This window comes from Melanostigma gelatinosum (genome assembly GCF_949748355.1).
Source record: "Melanostigma gelatinosum genome assembly, chromosome: 2".
Taxonomy (NCBI): Eukaryota; Metazoa; Chordata; class Actinopteri; order Perciformes; family Zoarcidae; genus Melanostigma; species Melanostigma gelatinosum.
This window is the reverse complement of record NC_136635.1, coordinates 16144882-16170367: the sequence shown is the minus strand read 5'-3', so window position 1 is coordinate 16170367 and position 25486 is coordinate 16144882. Positions and strand designations below refer to the sequence as shown.

Here is a 25486-nt window from a genome sequence, read left to right as displayed (position 1 = left end):
CCTGGAAAACAACATCACCAGCTCCCTTGCAATGCCCTTGGTGGCCATAGAGCGTAGGGGAATGGCTTCGGGATACCGGGTGGCGTAATCCACTATCACCAGGATGTACCTGTGTCCCCGGTTGGTCTTGGGTAGTGGCCCCACTAGGTCCATCCCGATCCTGCTGAAGGGGACGGTGATGATCGGCAGGGGCACCAGCGGGTTTCTGTGATGGGGTTGTGGGGCCACTTGTTGACATTCGGGGCAGCTCCGGCAGTAATCCTCCACGGCCTTTTTTATTCCGGGCCAGTGGAACCTGGCCCTCACCCTTTCCAGGGTTTTCTCCACTCCTAGATGGGCACCTAGGATATGGGAGTGGGCTAACTGGAGGACAGAGGGTATGAAAGGACGGGGTACCAGTAACAACCTGAGGGGGGCCCCGTCCCTTATTACTACCTGGTAGAGGAGCCCGTTATAAATGGAGAAATGTGTGGGAGGGAGGTCTCTTACCCCGTCCAGTGGTCGTCCGTCTACGGCGGCCACCTGCCGAAGGGCGTGGGCTAGGTTGGGGTCCTCCAACTGGGCCGTCCCAAACCTCCCTGTGAGGGGCCCGGGTAAGATGGGCTCCTCCGGGTCCTGGGGAAACAGCCCGGCCAGCTCCTCTTCTTCGAGGGAGGGGGTATCTGCCTCCTCGGGGATGGGCGGCGCCTCTCCTTCGGGCTCACTGGGGCTGGAGGGTCCGTCGTTCTCGACGGCTGTGGCATATACGTCCTCGGGGTTGGGTTGGGTGGCCTCCACCAACGCCCGGGCCACGGCACTGGCGACTCCTTCCGATAGGGGATCGGTGGAGATCTCCTCCCCCAGCCCACAGATGGCTTTCTTCTTGTACTTTCGGTGAGGGGTCGTACCTGGTTTCACCACCAGGCTGCGCCACAGCTCCTGGAACACGGGCAGGTCTCGGCCGACCAGCACCTCTACGGGGAGTCCTTCCACTACTCCTGCAGTGCCGACGTATCTACCCCTCGTCGTGTATATCTCGAGGGCGGTGGTGGGGTATTCGCGGGTCTCCCCATGGATGCACGTGACCGCTCGGGTGCCGGTTAGGAGCGGGTACTGAGCAAACGTAGGTCTCACCAAGGTAATAGCGCTCCCGGAGTCCACCATCGCGGAGGCGTCGCGGCCGTTTACTTTGACCGGGGTGAGGGGCATGTGGTCCTCGTGAGTGGCCCAGCATCCGGTAATCAGTCCGCATGGGCGACTCCCCTCACTGGCCGTGGGCATGGGTGCGTCCTGGCGGTGAGGACATTCCCAGGCGATGTGCCCGATCTCGCCGCAGTGGTAGCACCTCCTCTCTTCCGGTCCAAACGCCGGCCGACGTCGGGGAAAGCCTGGGGGAAAGGAGGGAGACACATAGGTAGTTTCCTCCGTTCTCATCTTTTCTTTGCGGGTGGACCCCTCCACTTTCGGGTTTCTTCCCCCACGCACTAACGCTTGTGCTGCGTGGTAACCCTCCATGATCTCTACCAGTTCCTCGAGGTTGCGGGGGTTTCTCTGGCCGGCCAATTTTTTTGCCTCATACGGGAGGGATCTAAGGAATTTGTCCATGACGACACGATCGGTGGGCGACACCTCGGTTGGCTCTGCGTGCAGCCAGGCCGTCGTAATCCTCTTGATCTCATGCATCTGGGCTCGCGGAGAAAGGGAGGTGTCATATGTCCATTCATGAAATCGTTGTGCCTTTATTAACAGCGTGACCCCGCATCGCTGTAACGCTTCCGCTTTCAACACCCGGAAGTCAACTTTTCCAGCGCGCTCTAAGTCCTGATACGTTACTTGCGTTTCGTTGATCAAAAAGGGGGCTATCAACTCAGCCCAGTGCTCTTCTGGCCATTTTTCCCGGAGTGCCGTTGTCTGGAATATCTGAAAAAACACTTCAACATCGTCAGCTGCCGTCTGCTTGAGAAGGAAGCGCGCTGGGTTGGCTTTCTCCACGGTACGTTGCTCCTGTTGTGTCTGTAACATGCCCTTGATTTCGCTTTGCATCGCCTCCGCGCGTTCGGTTTGTACCTCCATATACTTCTCCATGTGTACTTGCTGTTGGTATTGTTGTTGCTGCTGTGCTTGGAGGATTTGCATTTGTACTTGCATGGCTTGTTCGTGGCGTTTTTGGGTTTCCTGGTTGCTAGCGATTAGCCCCGCTAGCAGCTCTTGAAATGGCACCGGGGTGGCCATGCTTACTGGGTCGGTCGGTCTATCGGTCAGTGTTGCCAGAACCGGACTGTGCCCACATTCTCCACCAAATTGTGACAGCCCCCGGGGTGGCAAGGGGGTTTCACGACAACACGGACCAATAAACACAACCAGTCGGTAGATAAATGGTGCAAGTGAGGTTTTTACTGAATATAGAGAGTGGATAGAGGTAGGATAGACACTCAACAATACACTGTCCGCTTTCCAGAGGGATGGTCGGTGTTCACTTCCACGGTTCGGTGCACAACGGGTATTCCTCATACGGTCCAGGGCGCGGGCAGGAGCAGGGTAGTCGTACAGGCAGGGGTCGGGAGCCGGGCGGGTAGTCAGACGTTCCAGGGTGATCAAGGGGTAAGGCAGTTGTCTCCAATGGGTTTGCTTTTTCTCCGTCTCCTTCCACTCCTACTCTCTCCTCGTTTCCTGTGTCCGGGGCCCTTTTATAGTCCCCTCCTCCTCCTCTGATAGGGTGTGGTCGCTCCCTCGTCTCTCCTCCTCAGGTGTTGCTTGTTGGGCTGATGGTGGTTTGGCGCTCTTTTCCACTCCCTGACATGGGGGCTCCGCCTCCATGTCAGGCAATATCGTCCCTCTACCACTTCTCCTCTGAGGTTGCCCCTCCGGCTGCCACAGCTTGTGTTCCCTCCAGCTGGAGAGAATTTCAGCTTCTTTTGTTGTTTCGACAGATGTAGCTTTGGGTTTTCTCTCGATGTGTTCCTCTAAATTTGCAAGGAAACACTGGTTTGTCAAGATTGAGACCACTTATCTGTTAAGAACTGAAACACTTTTGAAAGCGATGTTACCACAACACATTCTCTGCTGCCTGGCTGGACGGCTCAGAGCAAGAACAAATTCAACCCTGTGATCTTAATTGCCAGCATATTCTGCCATGTTTAATATTTCAGAAAACAAATCAGATACCTTGTCAAACAGGCGAATATAATTTAATTTAGGTGAGGCTGGTGGGTAAAAAGGAGCTGACACTTTAGAAATTGGAGGCATTCAAATCGCTAAATGCTCGGATACAAACCTCTGCATAAACATAAGCTAGATGGGCCTGTTGGAGACATACAAGGATAGATTCAGTGTAATGTTGTCCCAACCAGCCTTGCAGTTCATTATTTTTGTGAACAACATGAATTTCCTTTCTAAACCGCTCTGAAAAATGATGTTTATTCAATACCATGTGCCTCAAGCAGTGAATTAGAATATTTTCTTCAAGTAACCTTGGTTTTAGATGTTCCTTTCTATTCTACAAAAAAAAGCAGTGAGCACAGAGTTTTCTGTTTTAGTATTGCTGGGCATTATGTGCCTTTAGTAGATACACTGTTTTAACCGAAAACAATAGTGCCATTTAATAAAAGGTCTGTTCGAAATGTTTGTGAGCTTTTTGATATATGTATTGATCTTTTGTGCCACTGAAAACATGGAGGAAAAGCAATGTGACCAGAGAATAACAGTGTAGAGAACTTTCTTTAGAAGATACATAATACACCCGAAGGAGACGAAGAGAGGAAGTTAATAAAATGTGAAGGCAGAGGATGGATAGGGATGATTAAATCGGCTTAGCTAATCCACTTCCTTTGTTTGTTGGCCCGAAAAAAAAAGTTTAAATGTAGAACATGCTCAGGCAGGGATGAAAAGTGAAATGGAGGGATAAAGGGAAGAAAGAACCGTCAGATGAATTTTTCAGATAGAGATTAACTAAAATCTCCTGTGTTGACGAGAAAGAGGATGTAGCGCAGTTATGAGCTCATTGTTTGCAGACATTGTTTTGCAAACGTGCCATTGCATTTTGAATCGCTTGGCAGATAAGTTGTCAGACGTCTGAATGAGCGGCATCTTTGAGAAGCAGTAATTCAAAGAGGGAGAGATGAGGAATAGACGGCGGTGGAAGAAGTTTTCATCTGTCGGGAGCAAGCCGGGAACAAAGTTGTTGAAGGGTTTACGAGATAGAAGAGAGAAAAGGGAAGCTGGTAATTGCGTGGCTTCTGGCACCGTGATATTATCTCTCCCTGACATGTGCGGATCTCCTATTGATACATGAAGCAACATGAGCATGAAGCCGTTTCAGTGGCTCTATGTCATTTCCCTCGCACTCATGTTGCATTTCTCTTTGTGTCTTATTGATGACAGATGCTAGATGACAAGGACGAATGGGGGAAGGAAGGAAGGCACATTACAAGGCATTGCTCCTTATTATACCTACCGGTACATGTTCCCTAAAAGGGGCGTTTTGTCACGATACGTACTCTAACTCCAACATAGACTTTTGTGAGGTACTGACAGTGGACTAAAACTTAAAAGCTCAGGTGTAATTGTGATATTAAATGCACTAATAGCCTCCTCTCTATGTGTCTTTGTCTCTCTCCCTCAGGCTCAGTGTCTCTCAGTGTATTCCTGGTGTCTGTTGCGTCCGTAGTATGTGCCGTTTGGCTGGTAGCTCTGTGTGGCGTCTGCACCTGGTGTCAACGTAAACTGGTAAGTTACAGTGCTTATTAGTCACATTTCAATGTTAGCATTTATTTCAAATGATTTGGAGAAAGTTATTTCAACCGAGCTGAGGCCCTCTGTGAATCACAACACTTTGGACAGGGACAGAAACACTTCATACACCACAGCTGCACTGAATGAAGAGGAGGGAGATCTTTTACATCTGACCTTGGTACAGTTGATCATGTAATGTTCATTGTTTTCTGTATTGGCTGAATTCTTCTTGTGAAAGGCAAAAAGTAGCATTAAGTTAAATCAATCACTGCCGAGTTATTATTCACGAACTCATTCAAAATAAAATACTTCAACCTAGGTTCCACTGATGAATTGAAAATGATTAATTGAATAATCATTGATTAAATGATAGCGAAAATAATTCCATCCTATTCCATAACACTACTTTTTGAGGTGCCTTACTTTAAAAATGTAAACACGTTTTTCTCCAAAACATAATTTCCATTCAAAAAAATAATCCAAACTCATAATGATGTCTTAACACTAAACATAAAAAAAGAAAAACAAAATTGAAATCGAGACTTGTTTGATCAAAAATACAGTTAAACGTTCACTGTCAGCGTTCAGTATTGTAAAGGTGTTGAAGCTCAGTGCTACAGACACGTTGCAGTTGGTACTAAGACAATATTGAGGTTGAATACGCAGCCTCTTGACTGAGGCCAAATGAAAACACATGGTCCTTTGCAGTTTACAGCTCACCATGTTTCTGAACAACTCTCAGCGATTGAAGAAGAGCTGCTGTTGTGTGGGCAGTCGGGTTTTCTTTTGATGACCTTGAGCTGAATGTATACACCGATTGCCTGGTGTGTTGTTGTTGAATAGTGTTTTGCTTTCTGTGCTCTATGGCATGGGAACCAGATAGAGGCTGTATGTTTGGCCATGACAGCAAACAAGATCAGAAACCTGGTGCTCTCTGTAAACATGGCTTTGTGCATCATGGCTGCTTGCCTCCAGCTTCCAGCACCATGCTAATGATTTATATGCTCATGAGCATCACTCAGAGCTATTGGCTGCTGAAGCAAGTGTAATTCCTCCGACACATTTTGATCCCCTGGCATTTGCTACACTCTGTCCTGCCCCCCCCCCCCCCCCGCCTTCCTTTTGTCCCGCTCTCTCATCTCTGTCTGTCACTTGTTCCGAGGAGTGACTGCAGCACAGCAGTTGATCAAACGTACACAAGCCAAGACATAACTGGGCTGTTCAGAAGAAAAACAGCTGAGCTAAATGACATAATTCTCCAGGGTAAAATGTATGATCACTGACCGGCGTTATAAAGTATGTTAAGGGCTCCTTACAGTCTAAATTGCTATCATTGCTTTGGTGAAACAAAACAAAATTGAAGCTGACAAACAAACCCATTTCTTATCTTTGTTTACCCTCATGTTATCTCTGTCTTTGTATTTGTGTCACCCTCCTTCTCCTTTTATACCGAATAGTCTGGTTTGTATTTGTCCTTTTGTCGCTTTATCTCCATGTCCTTGTCAGAATGTCACTGATTGAGTTTTCCAGGATTGTTCCGCTGTCCTCTCGTCTCTGTTGCCTCTGTGGTTCCCCATAGTCCTTGTCTCCTTCTGACATATTCTCTTGTGTTTGTTTTGTCGGTTGCACTCCTAAAGGTGAAATAAATAAACAGCTACAGGTGAAATAGAGCCAATGTGCGAGAAGTGAGACTTTAAAAAGGTCAAACATAAAATGCTGTAACACATTTTGGCATGTATTAATCTGCTGATCATTTTCAACACGTCACAATTTCACAAGGATCTCAAATTCATCATCAATTAGAAAAATAAAATCCTCTTTGAGAGGCCTGAACCAGAAAATGTTTGGCATTGTTGCTACAAAATACCCCATAAACAATGAATCAATTATCAAAATAGTCGTAGTAGTAACAGTTGATGAATTTTCTGTCCCAGTTTTCTTTCCCTAACCTTAACCAAAGTGCTTTTGTTACCTAAATGTTTCCACTGAACATAATCCAGCTGGCAGCGACTGTATTTCATGCAAAAAAGTAATTTGGAAAACAAATTAGAAGCATATGAACATCCAACATCCATATGAAAACATTTGCTCCAGGAGAGATGAAACTGTTGGAACTGGTCTCATGCCATTGGTTGTTTTATGGGAGTGGAAGTGGGAGGAGAGTGGGAGGAGGAGGGAAGGGAGAGGCAGAAACAGCCACAGAGGCATACAAACAGGCGGGAAGAGGAGGTGAGGCTGGTCGGTGTTGAACATCCAGGTGTGTGTCCTCTGCACAGCTGGGCGCCTTGGTCATTCTGGAGTCCAACCTCCTCTGTGCTGTCCCTCCGTGTTCCCTCCGTGTTTCTCACTCGCTCCTCTTCTCTGTCGTCGTACTCCTGTTTCTCTTCTCCATCTTCCCTTCTGCTTCTCACATCCACCCACGCTCTCTCAACATTGTACCTTCTCCACCCTCTGCTCTCCAGCCTCCTTCGGATTTTATGATTCTGTTAAATGATTGATGAGCAACCTGTTTGCGGGACACTGAAAGCTGCATTCAGATAAACATTCAGCAATCGGCTGTGTCTGAAAGCCTGCAGGCTGCTCAAAATCCTTCATTGAGATCAAGTACTGCATTCATCATTGAGTTTAAAACTGTGCAACAAATCTCTCAACCAAAAAGAGCGAAGAAATCCTCCATCAAAGTCCGATAACAAAGTCGACTCACTAAAAAATAAACAGCAGCATACATTTGTTTTTCCCTTTCAAGGCACATGTTACAATATTATAGAAGCAGAATTGAATGAACTGATGAGGAACTGTCCTTGTCAAAAAAAAGTACAGCATTGGTAGTTTGTCAAAACACTTAAAAAAACCTGCCTTATAGTTTTCAGTGACAGTAAAACTAGCAAAAGCAGACATTCATATTTGTCAAAACGTGATTGGTGACATCAATGACACATGTGACACGTTTAGTTTAAACTGGACCAAAACGTAACGACAGAGGTGATGGATCAGAAAACATGAACAGTTTTTGTCTGTCTTGATATGACGACACTAGAGACTCGAAGTGTTCTTTGTCTACATCTGGAGGAAACATCTGTTCTGCGATTTTTCAGACAGCTCTTAAATATTTATATGGCTGCTTTAAAATCTATCCGTACATAACTGATTCCACCCAGAGCCTTCTAACGACGCTCCCCTCTTATGTACCTTTCTGTGCAGTCTTGTAAATCTTATCTCATTCATAAAATGTGGTTTTCACTCATATTCCTATAAAGTGTCATAATATCAAGATTGGGTTTAGACTTGTTTGTTCGCTAATCTAAACAGCAACTGACGCTATTCTGTGGCTCTTCTAACTGTCATAAATAATTGAATGAACGTGGAGAATCCAGTCGGCTCAGCCAATCCTGATGTCAGACTGTTCTCATTTTGAGACTCTATGTTGTCTCCCACGTGGCTGCATAGGTTAGCACCATCACTTACATCACTAGGGTCCTTGGTTTGAACAGCTCAGCTGGAGCTTTCAGATTACTTTACTCTCCCTGTAGTGTATTGGTCTCTCTAGTTTCTTCCAACAGTCCTAAGACATGCAGGTCAGAGTGAACGGAAAAACTAAAAATAGCCTCGAGGTGTGAATATTAAAGAGTTATAGCATGTGACATGAAGCAGATATACTGTTGGAGATGTGACTGCACACCAATGTCTACAGTACATGGTGTTACCGAAGCAGGGGCTAAACCTTCCACACTGCCGGAAAAACAACAAAGATAAGATAAGATAAGATAGACTTTATTGTCCCGAAGGAAATTTGTCATGGAAACACATACAGTGTAGTGTCTGCTGTTAAAAAACAATACAATACATACATTACATACACAGACTGTCGCCAGTCCACATACCCGCACACACTGTACCTACAGTACTTACAAAAGACTGCCACCGGCCAACAAACACATTTCACACTGCCCATTGTATAACGCACCAGTAGTGTATAGTTAAGATATTAAAATAAATACAAATCGGTGTTCCAGGGTTAAGCTCTGGCTAGCTTGCCATTTCGGGCTTTGATGGACAAGGGGACGCTCTCAACTATGGCGTGGTAGAAGAGCAGTAAGACTTTCTGGTTGACACCAAAGACCGTCAGCCTACGGAGGAAGTGGAGCCGCTGTTGGACCCTAGTGCAGACATTTTCTACCTGACCACTCCATGTCAGTTTATTATCAATGTGTATGCCCAGGTATCTGTAGGAGTCAACCTGTGCAATGTTCTGGTCATGAATAACCACTGGTGAGTGGTCTCCAATGTGTTTGGGGTCGAATACCATCTCCTCTGTTTTCCTGACGTTGAGGATGAGGAAGTGTTTGTCGCACCACTGGACAAAGTTCTGAATCTCATGTCTGTACACAGCTGTATCTGATGTGTCAGACATGAGACCCAGGATGGCTGTATCATCAGAAAACTTGACCATGTAATTGTTAGCAGTGCTGCATGTACATTCATTGGTGTACAGGGTGAACAGGACTGGTGAACTGACGCACCCCTGGGGGGCGCCGGTGTTGATGGTCAAGGGTTCAGACAAGGTCCTGTTCACCCTGACCTGCTGGGTACGGTTGGTGAGGAATGAGTGGTACCACTTAATAGTGAAGGGGTTGACATTCATCAGCTGCAGTGTATTCAGGAGAACGTGAGGCTGTAGGGTGTTAAAGGCTGAACTGAAATCTACAAACAACAGTCTAGCATAGGCCCTCGGATTCTCAAGGTGTTTAGTCACTAGATGCACTATACTGTATAACAAGACCTGCACTTGACACTGTTTTGTGAAAAAAGGGGGATTGTTAAAGTAACTCGACTCTATAAAATGTCCACCTGGGACTTGTACACACCAGCAGACGCTGATAGCAGACAGCAGAACAGAAACCACGAACAATAAAAGACGGATCATCTTCTTCTTGTGTCATTTCATTTTCACAATTAACATTTCATGGCAGATTCCATCTGTTATTTAGCATCGACTCCTCCGACATGCCTTCTTTTGAGCTGTTTGAATGGGGTTATTTATTGCTGCAGAGTGTGTTGCCGGAAAATCTCAGTTTTGAGGAAGAAGGAAGGAGTCGGATTGACACTTCAAAGAGCGAAGCGAATGAATCAAAAGGAGCAGAGAGTGTAGGAGGGAAACAGGACACACCTTCATCACCAAGCAAGGATGAGTGCACAAACAATAATGGTTTCTCTTGAGAGACTTGAAATTGTTGTTATATATAACTCATCCCAATGCAAGCAAATAATATTCTTCTCATATTGTATTTTGTCATCCAGGCACGTTGTGTACTGGTAAAGTCCTTGAGTTTGAATCTTTTTTTGAATCTTTCGTCATATTTTCTTTCAAAAACTGGAGGAGTCATTTGCCAAGTTCTGCATATTTTGTCAAAATATGGCACATCTGATTAAAACTCAGTCAAGTTGATAATGATAATTATCCACAGCAACAGATGGTAATGTAGCTGAGATCTCCAAACAGGATCGAATCCAAAGTGTTGTTTCCTAGACTGAGGACAAAACTTCACGATGAGAAATAAAGAGATGTCTTTCCTTTGTAGTGGACGTTTTATGGCATATAGGCTCTTTATGTGAGGCTACTATGGTAAAGCATTATGTAAGAGCAGAGGGTCTGTGACTCAGCTGGAGAGAGCTCAGTGTTATCACCCTCAAGAGTTCAATAAATACAGAGTTCAATATAACGTAAAGCTCAATAACGGTAACCAGTGTGTATTGCTCTGCTCAGCACGATCCATTAAGTGCTAAAAATGTGCAGAGAATAAGTAGAGTGAGCTGTATAATACATTACACTAGAAATCTATATATCTAGAATTTTCCCACCCTCCAAATGGTCTCGTTTCTCCCTAAAAGAGCTCTGGATAGAAATGTGTCTGCTTTGAGAAGAAAACTTTTGAGTTTGTGCTTTGGAAAGTATCCGTTGCTGACGCCGTGGTTTAATGTTAGTCCGGCTGCAGATAGCGTTGTGATATATAGCTCAGCGTCAGATTTCACCCGTTGACAACAACACAGCTGGATGCAGCGTACATGATCAGGCTGTGTCCTGCATCAATACAATGCCCCACAAACTGTTCACTGTGATAGAGAGCAACGATTGTGGTGAGCAGATGATTTGCAGTGGGGATTGCCTTTTTGAATGTGTTTTACTGAAAAGTAGAAGACGCTGTCTTCAATTTAAAGCTACAACAAGGTAATTTCATTTTGTGTCAATTTTAGTGGTCCCTGTGGACGACAGTGGTATTGTTTTCGACCACCAGAGTCCCTTTACAAAACCTCTCATTTCACTGCAGCAGGGTCTGACAGTCTGCCCCGCCCCTGGTTCTGTTTTTTCCCTTGCCTTCCCTCCCTCCAGCAAGCTATGTGTTGTTGGTGTCAGGCTCCGTAGCTATGCTCTAACCCAGGGGTCTCAAACTCATTTTCACTCCGGGCCACATCAGCATCATGGTCGCCCACAAAGGGCCGGTTGTAAATGTAACTACTCGTAACATATAGTTAAATAACTCTCTGCATTTGATTATTGTTTATTCAAGTGTAAAAATATTGTACATGTAGTTATATAAATGTAAACATATATTTAAGCACATTTCTGTTATTATAACTTAAATCCTTTTAATTGAGGGTTAAGAAACCCACATTACTCGATCAAAGATCAAACTATTAAAGAAAATAGCAAAGACAAATATCAAACACAAGTTATTACAATAACTTTGTTCAATGCTTAAAATCCTTTCAAGGGTGCGTTTGCACAATCCCACGTGAAGTATTTCATGTGTTTTTAAAGCCACGTTTAAAGTAGTCTTCAATGTACTCACAATACATTTCCATTCCAAGTGTACAGTAACCAGCCAAAGAGCTGCTTCTGTGTTTAAGTATCTCATAATTTTGACTTTCTATTTCATAATTTTGACTTTCTATCTCAGAATTATGACTTTCTATCATAGTTATGACTTTCTATCTCATAATTTCGACTATGGGGATATTTTTATTATCAAGTCTAACTTAAAAATAAAAAATAAAAAAATATTCTTTACTTTTTTTTTTTTTTTTTTTTGCTGGTGGATTCGCGGGCCACATAAAATGACGTGGCGGGCCGAATTCGGCCCGCGGGCCGGGAGTTTGAGACCCCTGACCCCTTTAAGTATAACTATGAGTTTAACTTTGTCTTTACACGTGTAATACACCATGCTATGTCAGCTGCTATTTAACCATTGTGACAGAAAGGGTTCTAAATGTTCAGTTTTAATAAATGTTTACACATCTTCCTGTTTTAAAATGACCACAACATGTGTTTTGTGTCTGAGTTCATTGTACAGTAAGCATGTAGATTTCATTTGCTTGTGTGTGAAGACATGTCCGTGCATGTGAGCGTTTGTTTTGGCGTCTCAAGTGATCCCTGGTCATGTTGTGAACCTTAGAAGCAGGCTGTAGTCCTGGCATCAAACCAATTTCTGCTTTTCCCTCATTCATCATATTCCAACATGATGCTGTTCCAAAGTTTCTGTAATGTGCACTTCACTTGCAAAAAATGCTTTTGAAAAGAATGATCAAAACACGGCTGTAAGATGCGTCTCTGTCTGCCTCTTGTCTCTTTGCAGGGGAAGAGGAATAAGCCCGGGGTGGAGGCTGCCAGCTCTCCAGATTCTGTGAGAGGTCGAGGGGAAAATAAAGCCATCAAGTAGGTGTCAGGGAGGGTTTAGATGGAAGCATATGGAAATGATCTATGATGAGGTGATAGTATCGCATTTTAACAGCCGCCATTTGTGATTGGAAAGCTAATCTTGTAGCCTGAAATGGTCCACCATGAAATGATGCCCTGAAGACAGTGTTATATGGGTATAGTTCTCATTTATCAAAGAGGTTGAATTATACGGTCTCTTCAGAACACAGTGGAGGAAAGTCACTTGTATATTCTGTTTGTATAAATCAAAGATCAAAAAGGCTTTACCTCCAAACGACATTTCTTTTAATTCGTTTTGAATATAAACTAACGCAAAAATGTAAATGCAGTAGTGACACATTATTACAGAGCACTGAAACAATGGTATCTGCCGTTCAGTTGAAAACAGTATTTTCAAGAAATTGCTAAATTCCGAACATTCACAACTCTGTTTGAAATGACTGTAAATGTGAACGGTGCTGCCATCTTGCAGAGCTGCAGTTTTATCATTTTGGACTGTAATATTACCATTGGAAACAACCTTGAGAATTCATGTTGTTATTATAATTATTAATTGAATGACACTTTAAACCACTCATTTGTTATTAATCTCTTTTCTTTTTCATATCAAATGTGTGTTTTTTCAGCTGTTGTTTTTGTTGTATTCTGACTTTTCTACCTCCTCTGTTTTATTTGTTTCCTCATCTCTGACAGAGTGATAAAGCGTGCAGCTCACTTCTTGTTTCTCCACTCCGGGTGTTTTTATCATGGTCCAACATTTCACACTTTCGGGTTTTTTGACATGCAAACTACAACAGACTTGTCTCCCTTTTATCCTGTGGAACCGTTTCACGAACAATGTATCTCTGTTTAAAGTATAAAAAGGAAACTGTGGCCTGTTTTAGAATGCAAAACTTCTCTCATCTGTCATGTCTTTCTTCTTTATAAGCGTCGTTGATTGCTTGGGACTCTCACCTGTCTTACCTCTCTCTCCCTCTCTCTCTCTCTAGCCACAATGATCTGGACAGAGACTTTTGGAACAACAATGACAGCAGCAACGTGCAACAGAGGTGGAGCTCCTACCCGCCCAAGGAGTTCCTCTTAAACATGTCTCCCTATGCTCCCTACGGAGACCCTCGCCTCACGCCCAAGTGAGTCTCAGTCATGGCTGGTAAGGGACCCTCAATCTGGGCAGGGCTGTAATGAACAGGGGCTTGTGTGCACCTTGGAAAAATCCCTCAAAGCTGTTTGACATAATACAAATTTGGCAATACTAGCACAGTAGGGATGTGTTTCGAACACTATTATCAAAAATTTTAAAAAGTCTTGTGTTCGGCTATTTGTGTGCTTAGTATCTGATATAGCACAAAATATACTCAGAATCAAAGGCCAGGGTTGATCAATATATCACTCTGAGCAGTGAAAAGGTCACATTTAATAGCCTGAAGGGGGTCAGAAAGCCTCATTTTGTAATGCTGCCTGGCCACATTTCTTTTTAACAGAAGTCTCCTCTCATCCCTGGTAATCCTCATGTTTTTGCTCTCAGGCATGTCGACAGCGAGGTGGTGTTTAGTATGCACCGCTGACCATGCAGCACCTGATAGAGATGTGCAGCACCAGCCCTTAATATTGCTGTGATTCCTAGGACTGCCCTAACATTGACAGAAATTACCACCATTTTCCAAATGATCGCTTTTTGGTAGAACAACAGTTTTTATGTCTGCCAACAGCCGTACTAAATTATTGAAGTATATCTTATTTGAAAACCGGTTTTAAATCATAAATGTTTATGAGAAAGAGGATTACAGAGAGTATGTTGGAGACCCTCCTTTTTTTGAGTCCCATTTGGTCGTTACAGTCAAAACTCAAAACTGTGAAATCTGTGAAATCTAGTAAATAACATTTTAGTTTGCTCTCGCACAGTGTACAGGGTGTACAAGTGAAAGGTTTGATAGCCCCATTCCCTACAGCCCTGCTGGCCTCATCAGACCCGAGTTACCTCTCACCTGCAGCCCATTGAGTGTTACCATGGAGACGGACAACCCTCAGGGAGCAGATCTCACTGTTTCAATTGAACCTTTTTATACAAGCCAGCCTCCGCTCCACCTATTGAAATATGCTCCTTAGTTTGCTGTAGCAGACTTGACTTAAACGTAGACTTACCGAAACCATCAGGGGCGACTGTTGTTGATGTATCTTTTGCGTGGGTTAGTTTTAAAGGAATAGTTTGACGTTTTTGGGAGTTAGATGAGAAGATGGACACCAATCTCACACCTGTCTGTTAAATGTGAAGAGCTACAGCCAGCTGCCGGTTAGCTTAGCTTAGCACAAAGACTTGAATCATAAGGAAAGAATAGGACGAGAAGATCAACACCATCTTATTCTGTATTGTTAAATATAAGGTATATAATATATGGCATGCTAGCTTTGCACAAAACCGACCCTGTACGTTGCTGAATATTAGCACTTTAGTTTTTAGTGCTTACAATTAGTGAGGTTAAGAGGTGCTGGTAGAACTTGGAATATATGTTTCCTTGTGATTCCTGTCTTTGTGCTCAGCTAAGCCAACCGGCAGCTAGCGGTGTGTGATCTTCTCATCTAACTTTCCACCAAAAAAACGTTCCCAAAATGTTCAACTGTTAATCGGGTGGTTTCTGTTTTACTTTATTGTACTGTTGTTTTCTGTGTGTGTGTGTGTGTGTGTGTGTGCAAAGTTGTACATGTGTTTTTACTCCTCTCACCTCTTCCTCCACTCGCTCTGTGTTTTCTGCTCATTTGTTGTCACTACTCCCACGATCACTCATAGTACTGTAAGTGCTTTAAGGCTGGCAGATAGCCCTCCTGAGTCTGGTCTCCTGAGCCATGTTCCAAAAATAGAGACACAGCCTCTGCCGTGTACATTACGGCAATTAAGAGTTTTGGGTGCTACAGCGTCTGTTTCATATCAACCTCCATTCCACCATTTAGATGCATCTCACACGTCCCCGTGGCATGAAGTGAACCTGTTCATTCTCATCCTCTCTAATTACAACTCACTTGACTCTTTTAAAACCACGGGGTGATCAATTACTCTGTATCTGTGCAGTGATGTTGAAACTATTGTAAGAATCAGTGAGCGGCAGCGACTGTTGTGATTGCATTGCATTATGTTATTGAGATGATTATTTATATTTGCGCCGCATTTAATCGGCTGATGATAGTGCCATTTCTGAGTCAACCCTTTCTCACTCCTGACTGTCGAGATGATGAAGCTTGAGGCAGGTTTGTTTGTTTATCACCTTTCAAGCTCAGAGGCAATTCAAAGTGCTTTAGATAAGGTGAATAAATGTATGTGATCAACATTTAAAAACACAATGAAAGGGGGAAAAATGAAATAAAATACAATACATTTACAAAAAAAGAGAGACCAAACAACAGTTATGGTGTAGTTTCAGTGCAGTAATATTTCTCCCAAAGGAAAATAAAAGTGCTGTCGAGAAATGATTCGTATTTTTAGGAGACTTTTTACGGTGCTGATGACTTGTATGTGAGAATATGGACAGGTTAATCACAGCAGCAGCCAAGATAACCACATAAATATCTCATTGTTGAGTGAGAAGTCATTCATTTTACCGTCAGGCTACACTCAGTGTCTAAATGTTGTGCAGCTGTGTGTTGTGTGGTTTGTCCTCACTCTGTAGAAGGTCCCTGTACTGAAGTCCACGTTCTGTCTCGTCACTGTGACGTCTCAAGTCGAGGACAGGGGTGGGTTAGGTGGCGCCATTTTAATATGAAAATGTTTTGCACAAGCTCATTAGATAAACAGGCCTTTTGTTTTTATTGTGAGCTGCTGTGATATTAGAGACATTAGTGTTCTGTTATCATCACCTGCATCCTAAACAATCTGGAGATCTGAAGACCTGCTGCACTCCTAAAGCTCTTTGGCCTATTTCTCACCAGAATTACTTTCAATGATTTTAGTGAAAGTCAAAAGCTTCAATCAGAAAAAGTTCCCTGAAGGCAAAAGCTCTTTACTTTGCTTGTATTTTGCATTATACAACTGAATTTGGCATTATAAATTGTCTTAATATAAACTAATCAAGTCATACGTTGGCCATCAATACTGTACAACTTTGAATTGAACTATTGCACTTTTGGAGATATAGTATGTGTCTCAGTCAAGTGTCCACAGAAAAGACTCTTCAAAACTCTTCACTGCTTTTTACTGACTGAGGAGTAGTGGCTCCTCACAGTTGTTGTTGTATACTGGACACTTGTGGCTGGACAGACGGCTCACGAAGTGTCTCACTCACCAGTTTGTCTAACTGTACTGATGAATCTTTTGCTTTCCGGCTCTGTACGTCTGTGCGTCTGTCTCTCGTCTGTCCGTCTCTCTCTCTCTCTCTCCCTCCTCTTTGTATCCCGGTCCGTTCTTCCTGTCTGTCCGTGTTTCTTTGTCTCTGATCAACCCAACTGCTCCTCCCAGTGGGGCCGTGGATAAGGGTGGGCAGGGAGGTGCTGGACCCTCGCCGGGGGCCAGTGACAGCGGGGGTGGCGCTTGCTCTGGGTCTGGGGCTGGACCCAGTCGCAGTGACAGCATTCGAAGCATGGTGATGGGGGGCAGCAAGGCCGGGCGCTGGCAGACGGTCCAGAGCCACATGCATGCCGGAGGTCTACGGTTTGGCAAGTGAGTGGCGCATGGTGACAGGGGGCACGCATGAGGGGCCACAGGGGGCACAACAACAGCATGGTGTGGATAGGAAGGAAGAGTGTGAGTTTGGAAACACAGTGAATGGCCTTGTTGCATGTGCACTTCAAGAAGGACATCAGCAGAAGCTATTTCTGACACCATGATGAAGATAATGGAAGGACAGGCTGGAAGAGAAGCCAGCTGCTTTGCAGGGTGTACCTGCGATGCTTGAGTAGCTGTCGCTTGAAGTCTCTCGACTACAGAGAGCTTCGTCACTCATAAACAAATACCATTTTCATGTCAGCTGCCAAACCTCCACCAGCTGGTGTCAGGGCAGTCTCAGACAATGCTGTTCCTCTGCAGCCTCCAATTTACTGAAGGCTCCGACAGTTTCAAGAATCTCAAACAAAACAGATGCTCACAGAGAGTCTTCAAAGATGGCGTGCTTGTTCATCTGAAGTAACAGCTTTTTAAATTTCGAGTGGGTTGCATAAACGGCGGGAGAGCAGTTTTATTAGGCCATGAGAGAAAAAGAACCCCTTTCACTGTGCATCAACCTCTGCAAACGGCTCAGAAGGTGTTTGTTGTTTGCCAATTGTTGGCTAATATTCAACATGATCAGCTGACAGTGTACACAAAACAATTAAATATTGAGTGATTGTTTGAACTTCCACTGTGATTCTAAGATCCCTGAAAATGTAAAAGTATAAACTATTTCACAAAAGAATTAACAATCCTTGTAGAAAATCCTGACAAAATAGTTTTGTGTCTATGCTCCCAGTGTCCTTTGTTCCCCAGTTCTATATTCAGTTAACACACATTCACTTTTCAAAAGGTTTTATGTTGTCAGAGACTCAATTTCCCTGTGTTCAGCTCCATGCAGTGTTTCCTTTGATGAGTTCCCATAATTGCCCTTGTCATGTTAAGCAAATAGAGCGAGGGGACATCTTTTTCAGGTTCCCGTTGTGTGCTATAGAGTTGAGGAACCAGCCCGTTCTAATTTCCAGGCTGTAAAAAACGTACATATTTAACCCAAACCAACATCGTTTCCTAAACCTAACATAGTAGTTTTGTTGCCTAAACCTAAGTGACACCAAGGGGTCCCGGCCAAGTATCCATATGTGACAATTTGGGAATGAGAACAGGTTGGGGGAATATAGGACCCTGGGATCATAGGAATTACCACATATTGGAAGGCAGAATATGCTTTTCATCCATTCGTTTCCCAAAAATCATCTTGTGACCACTCAAATTCATTTTGCAACTCCTCTGGGGGTCACAATCCCAAGCTTGGGAACCACTGCGTCCGTTTGGTTTAGCGCAGCTATTACCTTTGGGCAGCTGATCACAGCACATAAATCACACAATCAGTATCACCACCTTCCCAGAGCAAAGTACCTGTAGACAAACATTTAGCCTCCTGATCTCCAGCTGCGCAGAATTTGCTCTATATTAAAATATTAACATGACGTATGTGAGTTGTATGAGGAAAAACAAATGGTGGTTGATAAAAGCTGCATATTTTTGCACATTGAAGAGATGAGTAATAAATAAGATATCTCTGTATGTAAATCGTAACCCAGATAATAAGTCTCTTGTACTGTATCGCCTAAAGTTCATTCAGTGAATCTACAGCAAAATATATTTGAATAGATTAATAAACAATTGTAGCGTGCAGATGTACAGTGTGTTTACAATAAGAGACATCCAATTCTTTCATGCCTTCATCTTTAGTCAGCTTTGTATCTATAATACTATGTGTCTTTGTTATGATACGGTAGCTTGATACGAAATAAGAGAGCAAAACTCTGCCGTCAGAATTGGTATTTATAGACATTATAAATTGCTTCTATGCATAATGAATAAATCATTCTTCATTTTTGACAGATTTTCGCAAAGTTTTAAAAAATCTTATGCTGGTACAGTGTGTGGCTTTTGAACAACATGACAATTAGACTTGCAAAATCATTTTTAAACTAGAATTTGAAATGCATTATTCTCCTCTCCTGTCACTCCTTTCAGATCTACCTCTATTTCCATTTCTTCTCTGGAATTGGTTTCTATTTTGGGGCATTTACCTCTCCACCCTCTATGTCTCTCTCTCTCTCTCGCTCTCTCTCTCTCTCTCTCTCTCTCTCTCATTCACTCTGTTAGTATTTTTTCTCTCGCTCTAACTCCTGTCTCCTTGTTCTTCACCCTCCTCAATTTTCTCTAATGACAAAATCATTCAAGGTTTATAGTCATCTTAATTGACTTTCGAGCAAGAAGAAATGTGAAAATAACCCTCGGAGTCAGTAATAGAATACAGCAGATAAAGAGGGCTCGTGCTCAGAGAATATGAACGGCTGGTGCTGGAGCTTTACAGACATATACAGACAATAAAGATGCGCAGCTCCGGAAAGCACGAGTAGATACAACAATCGATGAAACCTTTTTAAAGTGAGTAAATTCTTTGCCAGTTTTGTAACACTGAGCAGACTGGCGAGATGAATTAGCACATGGACCGGCTTCCAGCTCTCTGGCCTAATGCCACCATGAATCCCGCCAGATGTATTGATTCATCATGATGTCAGTTACGATAACATGTTTGTCGGATGCAGAAATATTCTCTCTGTGTGCGCCACTGGATGCTTTCTATTTATCCTGCAAACACGCTTGCACTGAAACACTTGACTCTGCTATACTGTAGCTGCATTGTTTGGTTTTTGTGCTTTAAGTAACAATAGTTCCTGTGTCATGTGTTACAAAGGTTTTAATGCCTTTCCTGTTATTTTTCATTACATTTCATCCTGTCGTAGATCTGGAGATAAGATTAATGACATGAAACTATGTATAGCGTTTGAACTTATATGAGGATGAATGAGCATGAATATGATTGAGTCAGCTCCAAATGTACGTGCACACAGCCTTCAGTGATAGAAAACAAATATTAGAAAAACATTGTGACATCTTTCATGCAGAGTGCCAAAGTGTGAGGAGCCACTGTAAAAATGTTTCAGTTTTCCTTATCGCTTGTCAACGGAGTCTAATGGATCATTTTATGGTCATATGTTCATGTTATGGCCACTGTGTCTTTTCCGTGTCAGTTTAGTATGACGGCAGGTTTCTAGAAACAACGATACCCATGAGCCTCAGCTGCAGTAGCTGCAGAGAAGAAGCCAGTCAGAGGCGCAAATCAGAGCTGTAGCAAAATCAAAACACTTTCTCTGTTGCGTTTGAGAACAAAACAAGGTGCCAACATTTGCAAAGAATCCCAAAATGATGGAATCTAAAAAATAAAAAAATATTTGTTTTTGTCAGCTACGTGATTGTATATTTCTTAACAAAATGCATCTCAGGAGTCATGGTTGACTTCTCTAGTTAGCGTTCTAGCTGTCATCTTTGCTCATCTTTTGTTCTGATGATTCAACTTGGAGTTTTATCTTAACCTTGGAAGTGCTCCAACTAACAGTTGCCCAATGTTGTCTCTGCAGAAAATAAGCCAGACGTTTACCTCTGGAGCCCTAAAATCTCTCCTCTCACCTCAAAACTCTATAATACGTCTACCCAACAGAAATGCAGCAAATAATTTTCAGACATTAATTCACATTTATTCAGATACAATATTATCCACAAGTAAATACACATTCCCACCAAAGCCTGTCCTCAGGAAAGACTTAATGGCGTGCAATATTTGAGAGAGTGTGTGTGTGCATGTGTATGAGCTCTGCCTTGTATTTACTTGATCCAGCATTGCTCCGCTTGTCAGGGGTCTTGTCTCCTGGCTCTCCAGCAGAGTTCGAGCTGAGTTAATACTAAAGAACCAGTGCTAACACAACTCAAGTCCAGGCAGTAAATCCTCCCTCACAGCATTAGCTCCAGACAGAGCTGTTTAGCACAAGCTTACAGCTATCAGGCAGCGCAGTGATTGAAGGGTGGATAAGCGGAGAAGCATTATTGCATGATTGTAAGAGTAGCAGACCGGTAATTAGAGCGCAGGCTTAAAGAAGGGTGATTGGAGGTGGTGTGGAGATGGACTGATGTGAGGGCTGAGGGTGGAGAAAAGATGAATGGACAGAGGAGATGGAGAGCAGTTGAGCTCAGAAGTAGGAAGGTAATGGGAAGAGTGGGAAGGGAAAACAGAGCAGGAGCAGACAGGACCTTAGAGAGAGACTGGTGGAAGCAAAAGGCAAGAAGCTGTAAGTAGGTCAAGGCTAATTAAGGGAAGAGGTAACGTACAGAAAGAATTAAGAGCTGCAGATGGAGAACAGAGACTCAAGTTTAGAATGATACTTTAACTTCAGCTTGAGTTTGAGTCCACTTACACTGCAGCGGTTTGTTTTGACACCAGTTTGAAGAATAATAATTGAATGTTTACATATTGCATGCCAACTCATCTAGACATTCATACACTGTCATGCAGCATAAGCTTGAACTTCTACGCAGTTGTTTTCATACAGATGCTAAACAGTTATCTTTTTGACAACTCTGTTCTTCTTTCTCTCCCTCCTCTCTCCCTCTTTCACTGATCTTCTTTGTTGTTTGTTCCCTCTTGATCCCTTCTGACTTGGATATTCACTGCGAACACTGTGTTCCCACATTTCAATCTGTGCTGTATGTTTTTACCATTTTCATCTTCTGCATCATCTTTTTTATATCATATCATATATTTTGATTTTTGCCTTCATCTCTTCTAAATCCTTTTTAAATCGACCTGCCCCGTCCCGTATGTCTCCTGTTATCTCTAACTCCGATGTCTTCCTTGTTGTATCTGTCTCTGTCCTCGGCGCTCCCATGTGTCTGCTTAGTTTCGGGGACGCTTCCCTCTCGTCTGCTTCCACCCTGGAGCACATCCCGTCCTCCGCCGTGGGGCGCCCTCGGCCCTTGGTCCGGCAGCAGAGCCTTCAACAGCCCCTCACTCACCAGCCCCCTCCGGGCCCTAACGACCCCCCAGTCACCTCACAGAGCCTGGGCCAGCTGCACACAGGCCCAGGCGGCGGGGGCCACCGCGGTGGACCCCGCGGGGTCCGGGGGTCCGGGGGGAGTCCGGCTGGAGCCTCCAGGTACAGAGGTGCAGGGGCAGGTCGATCGAGGTCAAATCCTGGCAGCTGGGATCACATGATGGAGCAGATACGCCACAGAGGCCTGGACGTCAAGTCGTTCTTGTGAGTGTCTACTCTGGCAAATGCTGCTTTCTTTGCAAAACTTAAAACGTTAAAATGTTGTTGAGGCTTTGCAGGAGACACCGATTCAAGTCAACTGTGGTCATTTTTCAGGTTGTAGTTTGTTCATGTCTGTGTCAGATGTGACAGGTTTTACTACATTATGCACATTAATAGCTAGTCATGTCCATGTGTCCGCCATCAGTAGGTCATATTGTCTTCTCTCAGACACATGCTCTGTGAGTATGCTGCATAGTGCTCTCTGGAAGGCCATCCAGTCCTTTGTTTCTTTGTCTTGTATGGTTGAGTGGATTGAGACGCTTGTTTCTGTTTGTGAGCACTGTTAATTGAAGACAGACCGCTGAATGCAGAGGTTTACAGGATATAACATCTAAATACTATCATATATGGAACAAGTGTATTGTATATATTGTAAATACTAGTAACTCTAGAAGATCTTAAGAAAATCGAACTTATTTGTAACTTATTTTCAAAAAGGTTTCATGAAACCAAGCTTCACAGAATGGTCTTCTCTATTATTCTCATGTGTGCATCTTTCTCCTCTACTGTGGACGATGTATGAAGCAGTGTAAACAGCTGGGCAGCAGTGAAAAGTTGTTAAAAATACTAATTCCTAAACATCTTTAGGAACACACCGTCACTGTCTACATACTGTGGACTTGATCCATAGCCTCACAACAACTAGAAACAAAAAGGATAGAAGCATCCTCTCACCCTACAGTTAGCAAAGATCGTTACGGTGTTCTGATCCATTCACTCCTGAGTTGGATGGCTGCTGGTGTGGGCGAAAGCTACTCATAGCTTGAGATACGGAGCACGAAGAGCTCTCCTCCTTCGCTTGCTTTTAATGAATTACAGATGATGTGCTCCACAAAGCAGCATCATGTAAACACCCCCCCCCCCCCCCCTCACACGCGTCTACACACAGCTCTACACTCCTGTACTTTTTGTTGTGTTCGCATTAACAGCGTTCCCAGGCCAGTGCCCTCCCTGCCTATGAATCATCATTCAAATAAGGCTGGGCACATATATAGGGAGGTGGCATCACCCATCGTCCCTGTCCTCATGAATCTCACTGGACCAAACACGTCATCCGTTGACCCTGATGGGGGAAACACTTGTGATCGATGGGGTATTAACAACCAAATGCATCAGTTTCACCTTCCACGTGTGTCCGTGTCTGTCACACCGTGTGGCACCCGGACCACCCCGCTTACATTTCAGATCAATAGAGCTGGTGGAGTTGGTAATGATTTCAGAAAAGCCTCCGGGTTGGAGTGCGCGTGTCTTTTTTTGGACAGCTATACAAACGCATTCAACTTATCGACGGGTGCCATGTTGGTACTGTATACACATCCCCAGTGGTCTCTCAAGTGCTAATGCGCTCCTCTTGTTGTCGATATTGCTTCAACAAACAGCCTCTTGTTAAGAAGGGAATGCACTGAAAGCACATAGGCTGGAAAATCAGATCATAACTGTGACGTATGGAGCGATGAGAGGAAGAAGATCGGAAGAAAAATTAGGAGAAACTGATGAAACCTGACAAACAATCTGTCACACGCTAATAACGATGACATAATCTGTTGATCCTATTGCCATAGACTTCTTAGCTGTGTGTAAAATGACACGTGTATTAGGCTTGTCTTTGCAGAATTTAAACAAAATGAAAGAAGTGTTGATCACTGAGAGCCATTTCTCAATTAGTTTTCTCCTGAAATAAAACATCGAGTAATTATCAACCTTCTGAGACCGCTGCTACTCCGCAAAATAAAAGTAGAGAATTGCGCTAAATTCTAAGTTTTATAATTCTGTCTTAAAATTGTCCATCGGGCGATCGGGTTTAAAGATGAACAAAATCATCAGAATTGTCCTTTAAGAAATGACTGTGGTAAAATAAATTCATACAGCTTGTCCTTGGATCAGCATGCTGTGTTAGGGGCTGTATGAAGAGGAAACCAGCACGGTAGAGACAGAGAGGAAAGTATGAGAAGTCACGAACAGTGTAACTATGTGCTTACATATGGGTTGTTATTTAGGACTGAATTACAAGGTTGGTTGTGGGCAATTGTTTATTTGTTACGGTCATTGTTTGCATTGCCTCTTGAATTCACGGTGCAGCACACTTCATTAAGATGTCATTTAAATGACCTCAGGTATGTTAAGAGGGGAATGAGAGCTGAAAATCAACTTGATATGTTTCTTTGTTGCAGGTTTTTGTTAAGACAACCTCAATTTTCATGGATTTCTTTTGCTTTTTCTTCATTTTTCTTCAGCATTTCATTTCATTGCCTCTATTTTTTTCTCTGTGACTCAATCCAAACCCCTTCTTTTGGGTTTTTGCTTTTCTATTTTTACACATGTATTATTCTAGGAAACAGATAACAGAGGATGATAAAGCCATGGAGGCATCAGTGGTTCTAAGCCTTTCTGCTAATGATGCTCATTTCAGCCAAACACATTCAATGAATACCTGCAGTGGATTTAAAGGAAATACTCCTGAGAAATTGTTTCTTGTAAGAAAGTGCACTGTTCACTGATGCATTTTGCAACCTCATATATTGTAAAGATGAATTATAGGAAAATGCACTTAAAGCACATGTTGTCCCATGATGAATATCCCTGGTATCATCCAATGTATTTTAGTTCGATACGGTATGCTCTAAAACGATTCATATTAGAAATGCATGGGGTACTATATCATGACCCATACAACATCATGCCAGTGTTTAAAAAAGTAAAGAAAGAATCAATTCAGCAAAATCGCCTGATTCTGATACTAATGTTACAGCGGTCGGTACATTAAGTAATCATCGGCACCCCACACTATCCATAACGTGGGAGTGACACTTTGGGTGGCTTTTAATAGCACACTCTCAACCTCACACAGTTGGTTAAGGGAGTGGTAAAGAAAAAAACTGTCTTTACATCTCATTTCAGCGATAGCAGATCAGTTTTCAGACCTGTAATGCGGTCTAACTCGCCAATACAAGAAAAGAGAGAAAAGAAAGCTGCAGTAATGATTTTCGTAAAGGTCCATTACTGATAATGACAGTGGCAGATTGTGTTTGAATGAATACCCGTCGCAGATAAAACCGTATTAACTTTGGACGACTTGAAAGTGTAATGTTAGTATTGGTCTAGTATACAATAGCATACACAATGGCAAACCATGCATGCAGCAAGTGTTACTCAAGCGTCGATAAAGTCTGTATTGTGATCTTAATTTACTCCATAGAACACAGCTGTAGTTGA

At 43.3% G+C, this 25486-nt stretch overlaps 1 protein-coding gene across 1 annotated transcript in view; it reads left to right on the top strand.

Moving 5' to 3' along the window:
- syt7b (synaptotagmin VIIb) overlaps window positions 1-25486 on the top strand; it is a gene marked incomplete at both ends in the record, with an annotated part of 86641 nt that overhangs the window by 41856 nt on the left and 19299 nt on the right. Inside the window, 4 exons of the mRNA XM_079293485.1 lie at window positions 4601-4704; window positions 12342-12421; window positions 13414-13554; window positions 21860-22216. Of these exons, the coding sequence (XP_079149611.1) occupies window positions 4601-4704; window positions 12342-12421; window positions 13414-13554; window positions 21860-22216 (682 nt within the window). The remainder of the gene's footprint in view (window positions 1-4600; window positions 4705-12341; window positions 12422-13413; window positions 13555-21859; window positions 22217-25486) is intronic.